The 24,750-nt window shown below is 35.8% G+C and overlaps 2 protein-coding genes across 2 annotated transcripts; one reads left to right on the top strand and one right to left on the bottom strand.

The window, feature by feature from the left end:
• Window positions 1–367: 367 nt before the first annotated feature.
• LOC130014030 (alpha-amylase-like) lies at window positions 368–13,377 on the bottom strand. The gene is made up of 5 exons (XM_056102823.1): window positions 13,347–13,377; window positions 3,505–3,641; window positions 3,009–3,154; window positions 1,178–2,349; window positions 368–508 (listed from the first exon to the last, which is right to left on the bottom strand). The coding sequence occupies exons 1-5, from the start codon at window positions 13,375–13,377 to the stop codon at window positions 471–473; spliced, it is 1,524 nt and encodes a 507-aa protein (XP_055958798.1). The 3' UTR covers window positions 368–470.
• Window positions 13,378–14,120: 743 nt separating this feature from the next.
• LOC126830179 (uncharacterized) lies at window positions 14,121–21,069 on the top strand. The gene is made up of 2 exons (XM_050560493.2): window positions 14,121–15,277; window positions 17,431–21,069. Exon 1 carries the CDS (start codon window positions 14,258–14,260, stop codon window positions 15,230–15,232), a length of 975 nt encoding a protein of 324 aa, XP_050416450.2. The 5' UTR covers window positions 14,121–14,257; the 3' UTR covers window positions 15,233–15,277; window positions 17,431–21,069.
• The last annotated feature ends 3,681 nt before the right edge of the window (window positions 21,070–24,750 follow it).

Below are 24,750 nucleotides of genomic sequence, written 5' to 3'. Positions count from 1 at the left end.
AAAATAAAGATCTATATTTTTTATACTTTCGATGGCCTACACTACATGTAAAATCGAAATTTTGAACTATAAAAACGAAACGAAATTGGATCTGTGTTTTAATTAGATTGATTGCAATTAGTACAAAAGAGACTCCTTTAACTTCGATTGCGTTTAATAAATATTAATGTAGCTACGCCAGTCCAACACTGATATGTACTCTCCACGTCCTGCCAATGATGTCTATATATTTCATAGTACATATCTTATTAATATTATAGTTTTTGGTCGCTTGATTTTGTCAAAAATACGTGTATCATCATCCCTCCCAGCTATAGTTAACCCCTTGATTGCTTGTAGGCTACAAATGTTATATACTGAGAGACTATAAAGGTTTTTTTAGGTTTATTCGATGGTAAAAATGGTAAAAAATGAAAAGCTTATAAACGTGGGTCCCAGTCTGCTACAGTGATGATTGTAGTGGGGTATATTTAACCCACTCTTGAAGGGGAAGAACCTTGGCGGGCACCTGCAAAGAAAAGAAATTTTAGCATAAATATTTAATTTGGAGAAAACGTAGCCCATGATACAATGATGTTTGTAGTAGTTGCATCTATAGAGATTTGAACATATACATTATTGAAGTACATATCGTCTGAATGAGATAATACTAGTTTAAAGACTTCGAGATTGCCAAACTTCAAGGTTTTCAAATCGAGTGTATTATCAACAAGCAGCTTCAAAAGGACGACTTTGTATTTGTTTCTCTTCAATCAAAGTTTCATTAATATAGTAACTAGCATTTTTAAAGGCTCAATACCACTCTTTTTGTAACTGAAAAATATGTCCTAATCTTTATTCTGGTCAACAAATTGTACTATTATACAATATTCCAATTAATTGATGATACAAATTTCATCTTAACACACCTAATTCAACTAAATTATTTGAAAAGCCTGACGTAAAGTTTTTCAAATATGACTTGAATTTAAATATTTTTGAACCCTTTGGAGAAGTAAAATAGGATTTAATGGATAATTTACACAACAGGTCGGACACTAACACAAGGCTATTTTTTATTTTCTGGAGCTGTCAAGCCAGCAAGAGTGTTATTGTCCCTTTAATGCATCGTCCATCCACACCTATGACCAAGAATGCAAATGATAGTATGAATACAATTTTAGCAAAGAAATCTTACCGATATGGATGGCAATCATGGGATCTTCCCAACTGTGACCAACATTAATTTGAGCTTTACCATCTCCACCGACCTGAATCGTCTTTCCGGTACAGCTTCCGTTTTCAAGATTACCAGAAATAACATCACAATAAGTACCACCGGGCAGACCAGTGTTCAGATTAGCATTAATATCAAATCCATCTAGATTCATAGCAATAAAAGCCTTGTTGCCACGAGAGAATGCAATTTGATAATCACCACCAGACCACCAATTACTTAAACCATCTCCACCAGCTTTGTTTCTGAAGGCCACCATATTGTAAATCTGACGCCATCTATGTTCACAGGACCAGTCGTTTCCACAAGACATGTCCGCTTTGACGAGGATATCTTTGATACTAAAGTCTGCGTTGTGGGGAGGACCGTCTTCATGGTCAGCTTTGTTGTATTCATAGCTACTCATAATTCTTGAAAACCCGTAAGGATGAGCCAGCATGAATGCTGTTGCCAGTTTGTAGGCTCTGGGTTCCCAGTGGGTAAGGACATTTCCTCCACCACCCGAACCTCTCTGGTTGTCATGGTTATCGAGGAAAGTGACGGCATCTCCCGATTTCATCATCCCCCAACCTTCGCCCCAATTCTTCAAATACTTCATTGGGTTCTTTTTTCGGAATATTTCTGCTAATTTGGCTCCGAAAATGAAATTAGTGACTCTCCCATCTCCTATGTATTCAGAGGCTTTGATTGGTTCAGAGCCCATGTCAATGACCTCTTGGTAAACAAACATCCTTTTCCCTGCACCATATATATCTGACCTCAAATTTTTGGTTTTCGCCAGAACTGCTGCAACGTCTCCGGGCCACATATGTTTGGCACCGTCAACCCTGATGCCGGCAACTCCCAAATCAATCAGATGGTTGAAAAAACCCGCGATTTTACCACGGACATAATCAGACGAAAGACGAAGGTCTGGCATACCCAGCAATCGACAGTTTCTGACTTCTATCGCATTATTATAATTATTAATGCCAAGATCGGCCGTTCTGCATTCTGAATGACCATTGAAGTCATTTGGTCCGTAAGGTACGCCAGGATAGTGTAAGGTGTATGTATCATATGAGGATCCAGCTGTACCATATCCAGTACCTCCTTCAGCAGACATGTGATTGACAACAACATCAGCATAGATCCTGTAAACACACGACAGAGGAACGAAATGAAATTAAACGAAAAAGGGTTTAGACGGAGATACTCAATGCAATGTACTTTGGGTGCCATTTTGACCTGACAGAGGCGCTATGGCCAAATCTTACATCGAATTCCAACTATCAAGGGTTCTTTTATTTGCACGCCTGTGTGTACACGGGAGTTTGATTTTACGTTTCGTCCGAACGACTAGACAGATATCCCCCGTCATGCACCACTGACAAGGGGAACAACCCTAGACCTCCAGGTTAGCGAGCCAGAATCTTACCCATGAGACGCCGCGGCTCAGTGATAGAGGAAAACAATGGTTTATACATTTTTCGGCATGCACATTCAAGTAAACAGGACCATAATTATAATAAGGTTGTCTGTCTACTGAGAATAGACACGGAGCTAGTTGACCGACATTTTAATTCCTAAATCGACGAATTTAGTCGGTAACACGAAGTATACTTCGATAATTTTTAGAAGTATTCATATTTTGCTTCCATTTAATGGAATTGAACATGTATGAAAGATGTGAAACGGAGTAGAATCGTGTAACACAATAGAATATTCATGTTTGAATGTGGTGGCCATTCATGGCTGAGATCTATTTTGAAAGTATATAGTTCTCTGTGTGCAAAATGCATATTTAGCTTACCTGACGCCCACCTTGTTGCAGCGTTCTACCATATCCTTAAAATCCGCTTCATTACCACTTCTGGTAACTAGTTTATAACTAACTGGTTGATATCTCTCGACCCACGGACGATTCGGTAAAATCTTGTGTTCTGCGCTTGGAGAAATCTGAATAACAAGTCATACTGTTCATTAGCAGTGTTTCGAGGAATGTATTCAATGGTCCCATGAAGCCGTGGTATAAATTTGAAAAATCATATAAAACATGCAATTTTTATTGAAAATGTTCTTTTAAGGTCGTGCAGGACGGAGGACTTGACAAGGGCAACGACAAGAGAATCATTGTTGAAACGTAGTTTTAATAGAAATACAGTAATTGTTATCCACAGAACTGTTGTATTTATATTGCGTCTCCATGGAAACGAATTTGACGTATTTTTCAATATAGAAAAGCACAGGATATCGATGTATAGGATAGTTTAATAGGCCTTCATTAAATCATCAACTTGGTCACTCACCTGAACACCACAGTAGCCATATGGTCCTAGAAACCGTTCACATTCTTTTGCAATTTCTGACCATTTCCACTCAAATAAATGTGTTATAGCTGTACGACCACCAACACAATGGGTAGTGCTGTATTGAGATCCGCTGGCTGGAATATCCAGAATTTATTATGAACTAGCAAGATACCCAGCTTCGCCCGGGGCCCAAAGGGTCTTCATTGAAACTGGTAATTTTATTTGCCTTGTGCGTACATCCCGTTAAACATTATGTCTCATGTCCCAGGTCCCATTCACTTTATCCCAATATAATTTCATTCAACCCATCCGCATCACACCCTTTTTCTAATTTTGCAGATTGTGCTTGCAAATTTATGTCGAATGAAATAAAGTTTTTCCCGGACAGAGGGCTACATTCTACACTTATGTCCAATGCCAACTGCCATCCGAACGTTCTACACCACTCAAAATTCCGATGAACAATCTCGGCCAACACCGGCATCGAACACGGGACCTCTATGCTTTAGCGAGCCAGCGTCTTACTCACGTCAATGAAATTTTAAGAGATACAGTATTAAGAGCACATAATTTGTAGGCCTCTTTGTAATATTTGAAATAATTCTATTTTAGTTTTTCCTTACTTGGCCAAACCAATAAAACAAAAATTCCAATTGGTAGAAGGGTTGGTATCATGGTTTTTAAAAAAGCTAAAATTATGCACCGATCGTGGAAAGTTGTCGCTATTTATACCAACTGCAGTTTGGAATTATCAGCGGAGCATGATTAATCTACTGCATACACGTGCGTGTGTATAGATAAAATACGATTCTTTGGAATATGTAAGAATTATTAACTTTTATATCTTTATCTCTCTGTTCAAGGTTAAATATACGAGGCAAGTATGACTGGCAATTTTTTAATCGCTCACGTACGACGATGAAAATTTCAAAACTGATACCTGCTATGAATGCATAGACGGAGAAGCCATGGGTGCTGGGAGGGGGGGGGGGTGCTAGGTGGGGAACATATTCGGTGAACCGTCCATTTTTTGGGCAATGTATTTCCGTCTTTCGGGTAAAAATATCGGAGAATGAGAATTATGAGAATATATATCATAAAAATGTAATTGCATATAAGATTGGTTCATTCAGCCCCCAATTGAGATTGGCCCCCTATACGCCTTTATATGAATGGATCCTATTTTAATGACCTCCAGCCGCAGTCTTTTACACAGTCAATCAAACCAAAATGAAGCCTACAAATCAATATTCAACTAAGTCATTTAAAAATTACATAATGCTATACTTAGTAACTACTTTTCTACATAACTGGGGGTAATAATTGATATTTTAATGCTGAGTGGGCCGATTTTTTGATGGCGCACTCCCCTGGGAAAATATGTTTGGGCGCCTCTGCGCATTAATGCATTATTACTTTATCGTGTCACCTGTTTTTATTCCAGCAACCTGTTATCTTTACCTGTCCGTGACAGGTGGGCCTAAGCTCATTAAAAAAGTGGGCCTATGCCTATATAGAAAAAAGAAAAAAAAAGAAAAAAGAGAAAGAAAAACGAAAAGAGAAAGATTACCTAATTGTATCAGGAAATCAAAAATTTGCCTTCTTCTGCTTTGGTCTGAAATGCTTAGAAAATGGGTTTGCGGTTGTCAATTTTCAAAATTTCAACCCAAGACTCCCCTCGGGCGCTCGTGACATGCCTTTGGCGCGTAATTGTGCGGGCCTTGGTCAATGACCTGACAGGGGGGGCCAAAGGTCCGTCCACCAGTCCGGCACTGGTCTCAACCGTTATATTTCCCGTTATATTTACCCCCTTCCAAGACCAAGTGGGGAGTATATTGCATGCTATTATACGAATCAATAATTGTACATATAGATGTTACACACACCTTGTCATTGAGTCAACTTTCGTGGTTCGATTCCCCGGTTGTACGTGACATGAAGTAGGGTCGCCTGTTCAACCTTGTGGGTCCTCCGGTTTCCTCCCACTGCTAAAGCCCCCTACGCGCAAGCGAATTATTGAAATAAAATTGAACCATATGTTGGTCCCCAAATGACCTAATTTGTGTCGACATATTTTCCATCATTAGTAGGAGCATTCATCTTGATCTATAAGATTTGTAAATATAAATATTTGCTTTTTAAAAGACCTTTAGACACGTCAAAATTCAAGTTTTGGGCAAAATAACGTCACTTCCAGTGCCGACAGAAATTTTTATCGGTAGAAGAAAGTTGAGAATTTGCACCACGGAGCATATTGGCTTTTCTTTTACACAAATCAGGCAATAAATAATTAACCCAGAACCCATAAACTGAAATTAAAATGCGAAAAATCTTAAAAACTGATCCTGTCAAAATTGGTTATTTCTCGGCAAGGGAAAATTCTAGAAAAATTGATTAATACTATTGTCCATAGGAATTAAATATAATAATTTTATACGAATAATGAATATCGCTTACTTCAAACAAGTATTTGTTTTAGAGGCTAAAAATACAGTTTTTGCCAAAATGACGGCACTTCCGGTTATAATGAACATTTTAAATTACTTGTATGAAATCGTAAATGACATTAGGTATCACACAATGAAAATTTTATGAAAATCGAATAATAATTGACACTTTTATGGACCAAAATCCTTGAAAAGTGCCCTGTTGAAAATCGCCTGTCTCCGCAACTGAACAAGTTAGAAACCATTTTGTGTTATCTGTATGAGCTCACATTTTTTTGCGCCTTTGAAGGGGGCACATTCTTTTAGTTATATGAGTTTTAAAAAAAATAATATTTACTTTCGAAAAGTGGTACCGAACTGTCAAAACTGTACTTCCGGTGCCGACAGATAACTCTATCGGTAACAAAAAAAAAATGACAATTGAGACAACGAAGCATATGAACTTTGTTTTATACAAATCGAACAATAAATATTTAATCTAGGATTGAAAAACTGAATTAGCCAATGTCGGCCAAGGAAAATTACTGAGACAAAAAAAATTCACATTTTGCTCAAGTCAGATGACTCTTTAATTCTGTGTAAAACACGACCAACAAATATTAATAAATAAAAGTTTTTTGTAAAAATTTAAATTTTCTACATTTGGCGCCCAATATCTGCGAAGATTTGCCAAAAATCAAAAGTAGTATAGCTAAGTGCCCTATCTCCGGCTATCCCAAAATGTATCGAAAGTTAAAATTACTTGTTAAAATTACTGTAAGACTTTTAAAAACGATAGCTTCGGTGATTTCGGACATTTCGCATTGTTGCAGAACGTTCAAAATAGCTTTACCCTCTAAGTCACACACCGTAACGATGCGACAAGCAGTTGCTGAGATCTAATCAAAATGGAAAAATAATAATAATAATGATAATAAGAATAGTAATCTTAACAAAAACAATAGTGTTTCACACAAACTACGCAGTGTGAAACCCTAAAAAGACAAGCCGGGGTCCAACAAGCTACTGCACTTGGTCCGCTATACTTTTTCTTATCTATACAAATGACATATATGAAAGGTATAATAAGCATGTCTAGATTATTTGCAGACGACACATCTCTAATTTCAACTGATATATCTATCAACAACATTGAAAAAAACCCTTAAATTCAGATTTAGATATCTTGTATATGCAATGGCTAATTCCCAAAACATGCCTTCCATAACGCGAGGTGTTGGTGATTTCGTTGCGCCGTAGTTCTGGTATGTACCGCACTGACAGATTTCACTGGTGTCTACCCATAGGAAATCGATACCACAGATTTAAAAAATCCCATCAATTTTACACTAAGACGTCACTATGACGTGAAATTCAAAATGGCGTCCAAGATGGCCGCCATTCCATATAAGTGACCATAACGTCTTTACTATTCATGTTAGGGGAACAAGTTTGGTGTCTATACCTAGGTTTGAAGGGTAAAACAATCCTTTGTAACCACCCGCTAGATGAAAAACGCTTGACATCATTGTGAAATCCAAGGTGGCCGCCACCAAACTATATTAACTATCACAATGAGCATCCCAGAACGTTGATTTTAATGTCTATCCAAATCCAACCAATTTTGCGTTATGGCGTCACTCGATCAGTTGAGGGAAGTCCTGTGTTCATTTGTACTTCCCCTCAATTTGGGTGTAAAAAACATGGGTGGTAACTCAGAATCATTTGAAAGAAAGGTGAAATTCAAAATGGCGACCAAGATGGAAACAATTCCATATAAATGACCATAACGCCCTTACTATTCGTGTTAGGGTAACATGTTTGGTGTCTATACCTAGGTTTTAAGGGTAAAGCAATCCTTTACAACCACTCGCTAGATTAAAAACGCATGACGTAATTGTGAAATCCAAGACGGTCGCCACCAAACTATATAAACTGTCAAAGTTAGCATCCTAGAACGTTGATTTTGGTATTTATACATATTTTATAGGGGTCAATCTATCCATTAAAGCCATTCACTAAGTTATTAAAAAAAACAGGATTAGACGCTATTAGCAGCTGAAAATGTTACCATTAATTGGTAGAGTTGTCTTAATCCAGAGATTAACTTGATCATCTACAACCCAATATAACAGTGTTATTCTCATATTCATAAGCGTGTGCTTTCGATTGTGGTCATCTTTCATCTAGAGGGAAAATCAAAGTCAGAAAAATCCCAATAAAATTCTATTTTATTATCTTAAATATCTGTTTTATGCCAATAATAAGTGCCCTTGTGTTGTATGTTTGTCAATGACGTTGATCAAGTTCACTGCATCTTCAATGTAAGCCTATCCATTGCATGGAAACCAAGTACACTTTGTAAACAACTGGAAACACAATATTTGTGCACCCAACAATGATTATACTCCTTTCTGTAGTTATTGCATTGATTCCAGGCGTCCGATGATAAGTGTACTTTATACAGTTGAATAGGCGGCAATCCGAATGATGACTGAAAGACGATTTCAGACATGTTTCTTAAGATAGGGTTATTAAAAGACTTGAAAAAGTTGATAAAGGCGCATTTGTGTACCATTTTAATAACTTTGCATGATGCAAGAGAGTAACTGAATGAGGAAAAACACCAGGAGATAGACATACCAAAGTTAATACCGAAGACAATGAAGAAACTGGTCTTTGTACAAGAGCAAGCGTTGTGACCCAGTTAATAAAAAGATCTGTATTATTAGCACATAGTTGAATATCAATGGTGAGACGAAAACGTCCCTAAATGTGTGCCGGGGAAGGATGGGTAAAGTTGTCTATTTTCGAGACGATGTATATTAACTAACGAGTGACCTTCGGGGTGTGCATTTGTCAGAGAATTTGGACTCTAGATATTTGTTCATATGAAGCTCTTCATGGTGTTCCTTCCTCGATTTTTTTATATCCTATTTAATGTCTTTATGTGCGTATATGATTTAAAGATGGTACATATATGCTTTTTAGTCCACTTTTTCAAGTCTGTTCTTAATTCATCTAAAATCTTCTTTTGACCAGTTAACCTAAATTCTACTGGGATTTTTCTGGCTAGCATTGTATTTCTAAGGAAGGGAATAAGACAATTGCATCAATTAAAATATTTACATTTGCTGTCTATAATTACACGTAACTTGTAATCCTGAGATTAATAAATCTTAAATAAGTATATTTCAAGATTGCAAGTTATGTTAATGGCAAAATCCGGCCGTGTGCAACAGTGATATTGGCCATTATGGTGGCCATCTTAGAATTGACAATGATCATATCATCATTACGGTGGCCAACTTAGAATTGACAATGACCATTATGGTTGCCATATTAGATTTGAAAATGACGTGTTATGTTTTCAGCGTGGCGAATGGTTTTAATAAATATTTTAAGCCCCTATAAAATGTGTATAGAGACCAAAATCACTGTTCTAATATGCTCATCTGTTGTGAGAGTTATAGGCCGGTGGCTATTTGGCGATGACATCTCACGCTTTTCACCTGGCGGTTGGATTTAATGGATGTTTGACCCCTCATTCCTAGATAAAGACATCAACCCCCCCCCCCCCTAACATGAATAGTAAGGGCGTTATGGTCATGTGTACTGCATGGTGGCCATCTTGAATGCCATTTCCAATTTCACCCTTTGTATAGACATTATAATCAACGTTCTGGGATGCTCATTGTTATAGTTAATATAGTTTGGTGGCGACCACCTTGGATTTCACAATGATGTCATGCGTTTTTCATCTAGCGGGTGGTTGCAAAGGATTGCTTTAACCTTCAAACCTAGGCGTAGACACCAACCCGTTTTTGGTGTCCAAGACTACAAATCATAACACTTTTAATTCTTTAAATTCAAAGATAACTGATATATTCATTGTTTTGTTTGCACATAAATCATTGAATAACATATTAGAAAATTATTATAATTGCATTAAGGTACCCAAACGTGTAATATTTATGTAAATAGTTGATAAACATTTTCACTATGAAACACCTTAAAGACTGGCATTGAAAGAAAAATAACCATGGTCCGTACCATAACCATAGCATAATAATGAATAGGTGAAACTTCTTTGGCAAGAAGAACGCCACCATTTTGGATTAAGAAAATAACATTTTATAACTAATGGCAATATTTGACAGCAATTGAAAAGTCTAACGACAACGGTCTGCTAGATACTTATACGTTTTCAATCATTTTCCGTAACTTTTTAAGATGCTGTTTTAAATCTGTTAATTTCATAACGAATAACTATTTTGATCTCTCCACAGACCTGATGAAGGGGCTGTAGGTGTAACAAACATTTCACATTGTGATGTATAACAATATCTAACTACATATCTTACAAAATAACATTAATTTTCAAGACGAGTGGTACATATTATTCTAATCGTCAATATTTTAATGCTACATATCAATTAACAAAGCTATATTTATATTCCTCTTTTCACAAAAGCATTCCATACAAAACTTCCAACATTTTCTATACACTCTTCATTATTCATTAATATATTTAGTTGAATTGAATCGGTTATATGAGGTTTGATGAATGGTGAAAGATATTGTTGTCTCAAATTATCATAAAATGGACAATACAATAAGAAATGTTTTTCATCTTTTACTAATTGAAGGTTGCAGTTTTTACACAATCTCTCATTACGAGGAATAAAGGGTTTACTGTATCTTCCCTTTTCAACTTCCAGTTTATGTGCACTAAGTCTAAATTTACTGAGTGCATCCCTTTCATCTTTTTTCAGTGCTTATAAGAGTTCTTAATATTATAATAAAAATCATGTTTTGAATTTGATTTCATATGTCCATTTAGATGCTGGATAGTCCTACTCTGGTCAGTGTGTTTCCAGGACTGGATATATCATGTAATCGGGTTTTAAATACGTGTAAAAAGAATTCTGTATTAAAATTTTCATTTTTTGCGGCAGTAAATATTTCGCCCATTCAAGTTTCCTCTAATATAACTTGTATTTGATTAAGCCATTTACTATTAGAAGTCTTCATCTCAGTGATAGCTAGCGACATTAATGAATTATAACATTTAACTTCAGATTCTATCCATGGCTTAACCATTCTATATTCCACATCTAGAAATAGAGGAAATCTGCCTCGTTCAGCAAGAACAACTGAGTTAATAGCCTTTTTGTGAATTTTCAAAATACTCTTACACAAATTTAAATGTAGCTTTTCAATTTTTAAGGTGTTATTAATGTTTGTGGTAATATAATCACCCCAAGCATCACATGCATACAAGGTAATAGGTTTGACTAATGAGTCAAACAGTTTAAATAATATATGAGGTGAAACATTTATATGAGAAAAAGCTTTTATAATCTTAAAGTATGTCTTCAATGATTTATCCATTAAATACTCAACGCCTTTACTAAGAGAACTGATGACTGAACTGTGATACCTAGATATTTGTATTCACTAACATTTTCCAGTTCAGCATTGTTTATATAAAATTTCTGGAAACATGTCTTGCCAGATTTATTAAAAAAACATAATTTGTGTTTACTTAATATTAATCTTTAATCTTCATTGATTACAATATGAGCCAACAATATCAAGGGACGATTGGAGTCCATTTGGTGTTAAAGAGAATATAATAATATCATCCGCATACAAAAGAGCTGGTATGGGTTTATCACCTAGACTTGGTAGGTCCGTAGATTGCATCAGAAGTTCAGGTAGTTTATCTATAAATATATTAAATAGTAGTGGACTTAATAGTAAGTTATTTCCTTGCATGACCCCAACATCATTTTTAAATTCATCACTGACAAAATTTCCAAAAGTTTGACCTGAAGGTTACTATTAGAAAACATGCTTTTCAGGCAATTGTATGGCGGTCCGGTGACACCTAAACACTGTAGTTTGTAAAACAAACAATCTCTCCATACGCGATCAAATGCTTTATTAAAGTCTATAAAACATGCATACAAATATTTATTTTGCTTAAAACATTTATCAACAAGAAACCTAAGAATAATTAGGTTGTCTGATGTTTTGTAATTCTTTCGGAAACCGCATTGAAATTCGGAATATTTATTTTGCTTAAAACATTTATCAACAAGAAACCTAAGAATAATTATGTTATCTGATGTTTTGTAATTCTTTCGGAAACCGCATTGAAATTCGGACGGCGTTGCCTGCGATTGAAAATATTTTTTCAATCTACTTGTCAAAATACTTATAAGTAATTTACCTATACAACTAGTTATTGTCAGGCCTCTGAAATCATTTACTGAAAGTGGCGACTTTACTTTAGGTATTGGGACAATGAAACCATCAACCCATCTCTGGGGAAAGTAACCAAGTTGTAAACAATTATTGAATAAGTACATTAAGTGCGGTGAAATTTGGAATTTTAAAGCTTTTAAAATATCATTACTTATTCCGTCCAGGCCTCCACCAGGCCTCCACTTTTGCCACTTTCAATTTTGAAATATGGGTGTGAATCTCTAGAAGAGATAAAGGAAAATTTAACTCTTCATTGTTCATGCTTGTACTTTCAAAATCCTGCGAGGTCTTTTAGATTTTATCCATAAAATTGGAATCAAAAGTATTATCACCAGTAGTGTTTCAAAGTGAGATTTAAAGGTATCAAATAATGAACTTTCATCATTTTTGCTTTTAGATAGCTCTTCAAGTTTAGAAATAATATTCCAGAATTGTTTTGGGTTCGATTCATTTAATTCTTCGATTTTACTGATCAATTTCTGTTTATAAGTATGCTTCTCTTCCTTAAGCATTTTTGTGTAGGTCCGCTTCAGTCTGTAGTAAGTTTGACGTATAACTGGATCGTTATGATTTTTTTTGAAAAATAGGACAAAATTGACTAAGACGTCTTTTCATTTGTAGACAGGAGAATTGGAACCATAGTTTCGTCATTCTTTTCCCCTTTTTAACAAGCCTAGGTTTCAAAGAATGGCTGCAAGTTGCTTTAATGTCCGTTTCCAATTCATTAATCTTCATTTCAAGACTATCAGTATCACTTAAACTTTCTGGAACGTTACAAACACTAAACTTTTCAAAATTTCGTTGGATCTGGTCCTTAACATTATTGCTCCAGATGAACTTAACTGGATTGAAAGCCTTCCTATTGAGATCACCTTTTATTTGAGCTGTGGATATTTTTATATCAAGTATAAACCAAGTTTGGCAATGATCCGAGTATGAAGTCAAATTACAAACTCTAAAAGCTGAAATTAAATGTAATAAAGTTTCTGACACAAAGGTATAATCCACAACTGATCTGCCATTATAATAGTAAGAAGTAAATTCTCCTGAGGAATCCCCACAAGTTCTTCCATTTAAAATACGTATAGAAGCCTGTTTGCAAATGCCAAGTAATTTTCTACCCTGGGTATCTTTATATACCTACGTCTACCGTTGTCAACAGTATAACCATCATACATTGGTAGATGTGGTGCTAAACTGTCATTCATAACATAATCCGCACACTCTCCTGTTCTTGAATTAAAATCACCACTAATTATAATATCACCATTTAAACTAAACTTGGTAATTTCAGATTTCAGTGTTTCAATAGTATCATGTTTGCTACCTTCTTCATATAATGAAGATGTGATAGGTAAACAGTAAACAAAAGAAACAAATATGTCATTTTTTTAATTTAAAGGATTCTCTTTTTAGTTTAATCCAAATTATATCCTCACTACCTGATCTAAAATGCTCTATGCCTTTACTTAGGCAATTTTTAAAGTAAACCACTAAACCTCCGCGTCTATTTTTCTTCCTGAAGTGATGGATATATTGATAATTTTTAAAATATAGCTTACTATCCTTATTAGTCCATGTTTCTATTAGACCTACTATATCAAATATGTGTAAATATTCTTGTACAAAATTCTGGTCATCCAGTTTACTTAAACCGGATGTTACATGTTTTTAGTATGCTTCTTCAAGTTTGTGTATCTCAAAATTTTGGTGGTCAACCTCATAAAAATTTTAGTGCAAAGACATTACCATTTGTTCCTCTGTCTAGAAAATTTGGTGAAAAATTGGAGGTGGGCAAAGAGGCCAGAATTAACATTGAAGTCAATGGGGATATTAATGGTGGTCTGCCTCCATTTGAAGGGTAATAATTAAGAGTTATCTCCCTTGCAGTAGACGTGACGATGACGAATTCTATTAATGGACCACATTGGGTTCAGGAAGCAATTTGATGACATCTGTTGTTTTCGGTTGTTGTTTCGCAAAATTATCGTAGAATGCGGTTTCTGTAAGATCGATTCCTTTGCTGGAGGCTTATATTGTTCTTAAAGAAGATGTCTGCAGGCCAGAATTTATCAGACGACAGCTCAGGAAGCCAGCTCAGCCAGCTCAGCCAGTTGAACTCGCTTGTAACGCTGGCCGATTTGGCTTTAAATTGTTCTAATAACGACAGAGATCACAGTTATGCTGTTGAAAAGAAATCGTCGACGGGTATATTAGATGAAGAATGTTTAGTCCAGAAAGAAAAGGATCACACGTATGCCTTCAGTGGTCGTTCGAAATCAGCCCTGAGCAAATCTGTGCCAAAGCATATAAATGCAGTGGGGCCTAGAAGAAGCTCAAGTGAGGAAAATGTGTCAAGAAATTTTGATAATAAGGAAATAAATGTTACAACAGGAAAATATTGGACGACACCTAGCAAGAAAAGTCAATCGTATGAGGAAATATTAAAACAGAGTGGATCGGATCATTTGAAAGGTTATCGAGTGCGAGAGAACAGTAAAACAATGCTTATCCCCCCTTCCCTTGAACAGACTACACACACTACCAACCCGCAGGGGCCTATGGTAAAACACCTGAAAATTGCTGGGGATCTTGCCTCTCCCCATTTACCGCGAAAAGATCATACCTATGCTGTTGCGAATCGTGATTCAGATGTGGAAATGATAAATGTATGCGATACAAATGCTGGTGGACCAATAAAAAGCTCCCCAGAGTACTTAACCGCAAAACAGAATCGAAGTTACAGTGACCACATTTATAATAAACTGAACATCAGTACCTCGTCAAGTTATCCCAATAATGATGTGATAATGACAGATAACATTCCCATTTGGTCACGTAAAAGTGATCATTCATACTTTACGTTTGACGAGTCTATGCGTGAACAAATGCTAGGCCTGAATGTGTCAAACCCAAGCAGAAGTAAAAGTAAATCGAGCAGTAATGTGATACATGTACAACAACATGGTATTAAACGTGATAAAGCTGTATCACGAAGTGATCATACATATTTCTCTCTAGCTTAAATGGTGCCACTGGGCCAGTGATGTCAAAAATAAAGCCCGAAAAATGTAAGTAAATTTAGATAAAAGTTTCGAAGTGGATATTTAACCGTATACGGCAAAGTATCTACTTCTGCTATTTTACCGTACATCGTTTCTGATTCAAAATGGCAGAAAGTACAGATATATTCCACCATTATGGCAACTCGTCTTTCAAGTTCGGCGCAGAAGCACGATTTTACGGGGAAAAACATAAACTACTGACAGTCTTAGTACCGGTACTTAAATTAAAAACCAAAATCCGCAGAAATGCGCCCTCAACCAAAATAGAATAATATTCTAAATGCTTTTCTACAATTTACATTTATTATCTTATTTTCTTTTAAAAATAATTCTCCAGTTTCTACCATAGAAATTCAAGTATGGCTATTTCGTTCCTTTATAAGAAACGGAAAAAGAAGCAATGTTAGACAAAGAACGAATAGAACTGTTGGGTTAGGTTTTGGGTTTGGGTTATGGGTTAATGTCAGACGGCTATTTCGCCGGCATCATTGCCAAAGCGAAAACTGCTAAGTCCAGGTATCAGAGAACTGCGCATGTTAAACGGAAGCGTACGGCAAAATAGTAAATAAAGTAAAGTGCCGTCGGTATACGGTTAAATATCCACTGAGTAAGGCAAAATAGTAAATAAAGTAAAGTGGCGTCCACTGCGTGAACGTTTACCTGATCTGTATTCCTGCCTACAATGGGTACCTTGGTCGGTCGTTAGCTCACTAACCAGAAAGTTCCTGGTTTGATCTCAGTGTTGGCCGAGGCAGTTCCCTGATATTTAGTTCAGCTCTGAATGTAGGCCTCATTACACTTGGCCTGTACGTTCAGGAACTCTCCCATTGAATCCTTGTCGAAACTGAGATCCGCCCCAGTCAATCTTACTGGGCAACTTTTTACTGCTAAACGGTCGCGTGTCAGTCCCTGTGAACGTCTGAACAATATAAATGAACACCTTAGTGAGAAAATAAGACCTTGCTACCTCGCTAGAACCAGTATAAGCGACACAACACGCTGTTAAAAAATACGTCTCCGTTTTCTAACCGACTTGGCGGACTTCATTGAAAGGGTAATGCACAGGCTGAGTGTAATGAGGCCTACGTTCAGAGCTGAACTACCTATACCTGATATGATTTCCCAGTCAGGTTTCTTCCTTGTCAGTTGTGCAAGGGGGTGGGCTTCGGGACCTAGCATGGAGGGGGTTGGATGGCCGAATGGTGAGCACGTGCCTGCTATCATAAGTCCTGTCATTGAGTCAACTGGCGTGGTTTCGAATCCCCGGTTGTACGTGACATGGAGTAGGGTCACCTGTCCAGCCTAATGGGTTTTCTTCGGGTCCTCCGGTTTCCTCCCACTGCTAAAGATCCCTAGGAAAATGACGGTCTAGTCATTTGGATGATACGAAAAAACCTAGAAGAAAGGATGAAAATTAGCTCATGGTAGATTGGAAATGGCTAGCCTACAATGAAAAGGATATCAGTTACATGTAGGTGGATAGCAGGCAGCGCCACTGTCGAAACATGTAGGTAGCACGACTTTTCAGACTCGACAGTCGACACAAATGCCTGTTTCGACTCAGTCTGACAACTTTTCAGATTTTCTTAACGATTGTTTGGACTCGATAATAATGAGGTTTCGGGTAATAAATGATGAATGAATAAAACGTTGTGTAATCTGTAGAAATGCATATGGTTGGAACATATAGTCTACACCGCCTACACGTACATAGAATATTTTTTTATCAATTCAAACTGAATAGTCATTTAAAGATACATTATGTAAGATTTAGATAAAGAGCTAGCCATTCTTGCTATAATAGTTCGAAATAAGATAATGAAAAATGAATAATTTGAAAATTTCATTCAAATTACTCTATTGCGAGCGAAGATATTAGCCTTTGAAGGTTTGACAATTTCAACAACTGTATTAGTTGTTTTGAAGTTAAGTCTCGCTCCTCCATTTTTAGCTTAAATCAAAATATGGCTGAACTGTTCTAATCTATTTAATATCAGAGAAATCTGACGCCACCGAGAGTTGATTATGGCTTGGATAAGTTAATTAATGTCTAATTAATAATTTAGAAAACATTTCAGGCCTAAAGAAAGACCTGCTATAGGCAGATTTATCTCTTGCATAATGTATGTTTAATTATTCATTGTTTTATCTATTTTCAGATATCTGTGGCATCCAAAACTTGTCTTTCATCCCTGTCTTCATCTGATCGATGAAAACAGTTCAAGCAGAAATGTTGATATTTTAACTTTGTGATACGAAACTGTCGAATCAAGGAGTATAAATGGAGACAAATATATTTTAAGTATGATTCTGTGTTTTCCAGCAATTTAATTTTATTGGCTCATTGAATAATTTCCTGTGCACTCCCCCTTCCCCCGCCTTGATTGTTACTAAAAATAAATTTTTAGATGTGGATTTCCAGACTGTTTTCAAGTGAATGTGCTTTGTTGTGTAACGTATGTGTACTTATAATGAACACAAAAACAAATGTACCGTACGTGTAGAAATTTTGTCGGCGTTTCTTTGTTAACTTTTTGTTTACAATTTGATAAGGTCAAGGTGTGCTGAGAGTGCATATCAAGAATTATTTGGCTGATTTCTTCTCGGTAATAATCTGTTTGGCTAAACAAGCATACTAGATTCTGGATGTTAAATTGTTTCAATGGCATTTAGTAATTGAACTGGAGTATACAGGTCACAATTTTATGGAATACAATTACTGCTTATTACTGAGCGATGTTTTTCGACTAGGCTTGATAATGACTTATTGGAGAAGAAGCCTAGTCAAAAATGTCGCTCAGTAATAAGCAGTAATTGTATTCCATAGAATTGTGACCTGTATATTCTGGATGTTGTTGAGTGGAACGTTAAATCACATTTCGCTCTTTCTCCACTATATGAGAAACTTTAAATGTTGTGAATAATGTAATGGTTTTGTATGTCAAGCGTTTTTGTGAGATCATAATGCTTACATTGCCATTGTCAACTCTACCCCCATAGTAAACTATAAATTTAAACTTGGATTATAGATATTTATATTCTAAAAAATGGCCGTATTTATAGACCAAATGCCATATCCACATTATAAATCTCCTTTGTCCATACCTTGCCCTTGTTATACTTTTATGTATAGTGATGACTTTACACAGTAGTCGAGCGGTACAGCACCAGCCTCTTGGACTAGTATGTCCCTTGTTTGAAATAACTGAGGTCCCTTGGCAGTTGAAATTTGAAAAAGACTCAAGAGTATAGGAGGAAATAACACTCTCCGGGCCTTCTTGCATTGCACACGTAACCATAGAAATGAATTTATTTAATGATAGTCTCAAGATGACCAAAGTGTTGTATGGACGAGAAATTAAAGTTTAACAATTAAACCCCATTCTATTGCATTCAAAATGCCTTGCTTGCTTACTTACCAGTTCCGTTATTTCGTTTCTTAATATAAGTAAAATGTTATTGGTATTTCACATTTTAAATCAGTTATATGTTAAATATAATTTTACATACATATAAAAGGAGAGTTCTTGCTTATTTCAGAATTGCCAAATTTTCAAAATATATAAATCTATTACTATTGTGAATATCTATACATGTAGGTGTGGTGTGTTTTACCTAAAACAAATCACAAAGAATGTCAATTTTGGCATTACATGAATGGTCAGAGTTTAAAAAAAAAATAATAAATTTTATCCAAGTATGTCAAAAAAGTAAATAAACGAACTAAGGTAGAAATTTGTTTATTTGTATATATCCATCCAAAGGGTGAAGGGAAGGGCGATTGGGTGGTTAAACACATGCACTTTAGATCATAAGGTATGTGATTGATTGACTCAAGTGACATGGTATCAATCACGAGCTTGTGCGTGACAAGGAGTATGTTTTCTCCGGATTCTCTGGTGTCATATCACTGCTAAAGACCCTGAAAGTGCAAGCGAATAATTGATATAAAACTCCATGTCTAAATGTTTATCCAGTGAAGACATTACATTTTATAATCAGTACATATTAGCTAGTCAAAATTCTATTCTCTTTGACTTACATTCAAATACAGATCTATATTTCGCTTCATTTTTTTTTTTATACTTGCGATCACCTCTACTACATGTGACCAGTTGTAATGGAAGGTCGCATCAGAGGTCATAGAAGCAGCTATTTCATTAACATTTGATTAACCAATCTGCGTTGATGGTTCTAGTGGGTTACCCACAGTTCCGTGTACCTCATGCCGTAAGAGACCATTTCATTGGCTAATCCCTCACCTCATCCAGAATGCAGATTATATAACAACTGTTCCAGATCCTAATGTAGTAAGACAAGTAAAACTAAATTTTGAACTATAAAAAAGTGAAACGAAATAGGATCTGTGTTTTAATCTGATTGCGACTTAACGTGTATGAGATAATCTATAGGTTTGTAAATATATGATTTATATATTTTAATTAAAGACCATCATTACCTCTTTTTCACTAGATCTTTGTTTGGCCAAAGAACACCACAGACTATGTAAATAACGACATGGTTTATATATGATATCTATAACAAGAACAGCACTTGTTTATTATATTAAAACAGGATATGCCTTATGAATGTTAGGCCTATTACATGTAATTAGCTGGAGATAGATATAGGCCTATTACATGTAATTAGCTGGAGATATATATATATAGGCCTATTAGCTTGAAATAGATATAGACCTATTAGCTGGAAATAGATATAGACCTAGTAGCTGGAAATAGATATTGGTCTATTAGCTGGAGATAGATATAGGCCTATTAGCTGGAGATAAATATAGGGCTAATAGATAAAGGCCTATAAGCTGGAAATAGATATAGGTCTATTAACTTGAGATAGATATAGGCCTAATAGATATGGGTCTATTAACTGAGGATAGATATTTTTTAATGTTAGACGTTATCGAATGCTGATTTAACTATACAATATTTGCAGTCATTATACAGTTTAAATAGACTTAAAAAACTATTTCAATTTAATATTCAAACATTTTTGTTAGCTCAAGATGGAACATAAAAAAATTATCTCTATTTGACTGAATGATGAACATGTAATAAGGATTTGGATAAATTATGTACATTTGATCTAGATGTATTAAGGATTTTGATGAATGATGCACATATAATAAGGATCTGTAGTAATTTGATTTAAATGTAATAAGGATTTGTATTAATTTGATGTAAATGTAATAAGGATTGTAATAAGGATTTGGATGAATGATGTACATTCAATAAGGAATTGCAAAGTGTACTTACATTTAATTGATACTATGTACTGCTGAATTAAATTTCACAAAATCAGATGTGAAATATTTCTCTGATCAAAGAAAACAAGTTATAGTATTATAAGAGGTATGTTGTGATGTTAATATATTTTTTATTGTGTGACTAATGTATGATCTCAATCTAACAAATTACTTTGATTTATTAATTTATTGAAGCGATGCACATAATACAAGTTATGCTGATAAATGTACGATTAGATGAATACATTATGAAATATAGAACTCAAACGGCTGTAAAATATTAACTTTAATTCGGTTTGATACATAATAGTGGAGTGGAGTGGAGTGGCATGCATTCCATCTGTCCTTAGGAATTCTAAAATCTATTTGTGGTCTATTTACCAGGGAGTCCAGTGAGTTGGCAAAAATAATATTTTTACTAGAAATGCCTCATTAAAGTACCGTACTTAATTTTCAAAACATGAAAAATAAATGTAAACTTCAGTTTAAAAAACTTTTTGTAGAAGAAATGAAAATCACAGATGTTGGCCTGGACATTTTAAAATTATTTTACAGGTACACAGATGAATCTAATGTATAAAGCTGTGACTCCTAATGGACAGTAGTAGGCCTACGCCCTTCTGAGGTTTATGCTCAGTACACCCCTCTAAAACCTGTCCTCCAAGGCAGCAGCCTAGTTAACCTATCATAGTATACTGGTCATATATTTACAATGATAGTCCTTAATATTAACTTTTATTTTAAGAATAACTAGTATATCGTTTTATTTTACTAAAGGAAAGTTCCATCTAATATTATTTACTGGTGAATTATAAAAAAACTTTTATTATTTGAAATCTTTGGATAAGTGGTTTATACTTAATGATACATTATTCAAGAGCTAAATTTGACTATTGTAGGTTTTTCTTTAGGCCTTAAATGTTATATAAATTATTAATTAGACATTTATTAAGATGACAAGACCATAATCAACTCTCGATGCCATCGGATGCTCAAGATTTGAACTAGATTAGAACGGTTCGGTCGTTTAATGATTTAATTTAAAAATGGAGAAACAAGTCTTAAGTCTTGAATATACCAGTACACAATCAATGCCCACATTTTGTCAAAACTACAAACAGCGATAACTTAACTTAGAATAAAGTAATATGAATGAAATTTTCAATATATTTTTTTTTGCATTATCTATTTTTGACCTATTATAGCAAGAACGGAAAGTTCTTTATCTAAATTGTACGTTATGTATCTTTAAGGAAACAAAATCGAAATATCAACAGAGGATAATCTCTAGGCTTGGATTCAGTGCGATTAAAAACAGGCTCATCAAAAGATTCAACATTGCGTGTGACGTGTGTTGACCTTTTCTTATATTGAGTGGGGATGGATGGTCGAATGGTTAGCACGTGCGTGCTGTATCATAAGGCCTGTCATTGAGTCAACTGGCGTGGTTTTGAATCCCCGGTTGTACGTGACAAGGAGTAGGGTCGTCTGTCCAACCTTGTGTGTTTTCTCCGGGTCCTCCAGTTTCCTCCCACTGCTAAAGACCCCTACGCGCAAGTTAATTATTGAAACAAAATTAAACCATATGTTAGTCCCAAAATGACCTAGTTTGTGTCAAGTGGACGTTAAACCCCATTTCTCTCTCTTTCTTATATTGATGTAGTTTGCAGTGGATGTCAAAGTTTTAATTCACCATATCTTTGTCAATACTGAATGAAATTGAATAGATTGATATCCTTTATAGAGATTCAATTTTCAGAATATTTTAGTTTCTAAGGGATTAACAATTCCTCAATTGACATTCAGATACTAAAGATTTTTTATACGCCCACATTTAGCTTGTTTTCTGTTCATCTCTTGCAAAATGTGGGCGTATCTTGCATGGCAAACACTTGTTATAATATATATTAAATGCATCTTTTCAAAAAGTCATTTTAAGTTGCTGATAACCTTTTTAAAATGGTTGTGTTCCAATAAAATTGAATGCTTCTTTGTTAATTTGACTGTAGTATTAATTGAGTTTTCAGACTATATTATGAAAATATTGTGATAATATGTCATGGATTTGTTTATCTGGAAGAAATTTCTGTGATTATTAGGGTGTATATTTAGTAAGATGGGATGAACCCATTCAGAGAGTTGAAGCTGTTTATAAACGAACAGGGTCCTGATTCTCGAAATCTTAACTACAGATAAAATCCAAATTTTAGTAAATAATTCAATTTGGTTGGCTAAGCACTAAAATCAGTCTAATATAATCCAATCAAATTACTAAAATTTGGGTTTTATCTTAGTTAAGATTTGGTGAAACAGGCCCCAAATTGGTTCTATGACTATAAAAGAACTTTTCAATCTCTTTATTTTTTAACCCAAGTGGTAGTATTTTCATTCCTATCTATTTTTTTTTTTTTAAATTGAAGAATTGTTTTTTGTTTATGGATGGCTTAAATGTATAATAAAATAAATTTTGAATACAGTTGTTATTTGATTTAATGGAAACCCTGTGTATGCACTGATAAACCAGTTGATTATTTAAGAAAAGTAGTGTTTTATGTATAATTTCAGAGAGAGAGAGAGAAAGAGAGAGAAATGGGGTTTAAAGTCCACACGACACAAACTAGGTCATTTTGGGAGTAACCCATGGTTCAATTTTATTTCAATAATTCGCTTGCGCATAGGGGTCTTTAGCAGTAGGGGGAAACAGGAGGACCCGGAGATAACCCACGAGGATGGACAGGCTAGCCTACTCCTTGTCATGTACAACCGGGGATTCAAAACCACGCCAGTTGACTCAATGACAGGCCTTATGATACAGCATGCACGTGCTAACCATACGGCCATCCAACCCCCCTATAATTTCATCTTATTGTAGACCGAATGTTTTTGTTGAATTCCTGTGTACTTATTGAAATGTACATTGGAATTCTAAATAAGAGTAGGGCATAGCACCGCTGTTCGGGCACAATTCCTCCCACAGCACACTGTATGGCGTATGCCCTTCTTAATTAGAGCAGTCAGAGCAGATCAGTAGTGGGACGTCAAATCCCTGTCATTTTCAGTTTCAGAATTAAAGCGTTTATATGGAGTAATTCCCCTTGGATTATTTTGAATAATTTATTCAAGTGCTTGTCAAGGGTTGAGTAGGTAAGAAACCTCATCTCTCAAACCTGGGTGTCTTCTTACCTTGGAAAGAAAACACCCCACCCCAAAGTGTGCTAGGTTCTTTTCATATGGAGAGCGTGAATTGCATTTCACAACTACTAATTTAAATAAAGATTTTATTATGGGGAGGGACACATTTGTATGCTGTTTGGTTGGCAAACTCAAAAGTGACACAAGGAGTATCCTACTATTGTTTTACTTAACACAAATCTGATTAAATACAGATCTATATTTTTTTCCGTTTTTTTATACTTTCGATGGCCTGCACTACAAGATGATGGCTGAATCTATTTGTCAAGGTCATTGAGATGTACATAAATGAAATGAAATGGGGTTTAACGTCCTACTGTTCTGAAGACGGGCATATGCCATACAGTGTGCTATGAGGGAAATTTTGCCCGGGCAGCGGCACTATCGCCTATTCTTATATCGAAATCCAACTGCCAGGGGATCTTTTACGTGCAGTCCAATATATACACGGGACCTCAGTTTTTCGTCTCATCCGAAGGACTAGACAGCTGTCCTTGTCAGGCCCTTGGTTCTGCACCACTGACAAGGGGAACCACGTCGAAAAATCTGGGTGAACTTTCTCGGCCAATGCAGGGATCGAACACCCGACCTCCAGGCTAGCGAGCCAGTGTCTTAACCACCTGGGGGATCACGTGGCTAAGTGGATAAGACGCTAGCTCGCTAGCCTGGAGGTCGGGTGTTCGATCCCTGCATTGGCCGAGAAAGTTCACCCAGATTTTCCGGTGTGATTCTCTCTTGTCAGTGATGCAGGACGGAGGGGCTGACAAGGAAAGCTGTCTAGTCGTTCGGATGGGACGAAAAACCGAGGTCCCGTGTACACATTGGCGTGCACGTAAAAGATCCCTTGGCAGTTGGAATTCGATATAAGAGTAGGCCGTAGTGCCGCTGTCCGGGCAAAATTTCCCTCATAGCACACTGTATGGCGTTTGCCAGTCTTCATTAGCCCAGGTTAGGAGCAGAACAGTAGGACGTTAAACTCCATTTCATTTCATTTTTGTCTTAACCACCTAGCCACCGTGGCTCCGAG

The sequence above is a fragment of the Patella vulgata genome, chromosome 8, assembly GCF_932274485.2.
Source record: "Patella vulgata chromosome 8, xgPatVulg1.2, whole genome shotgun sequence".
NCBI classification, from domain to species: Eukaryota; Metazoa; Mollusca; class Gastropoda; family Patellidae; genus Patella; species Patella vulgata.
The sequence above is the reverse complement of the archived record's forward strand: the minus strand, read 5'-3'. Positions and strand labels throughout refer to the sequence as shown.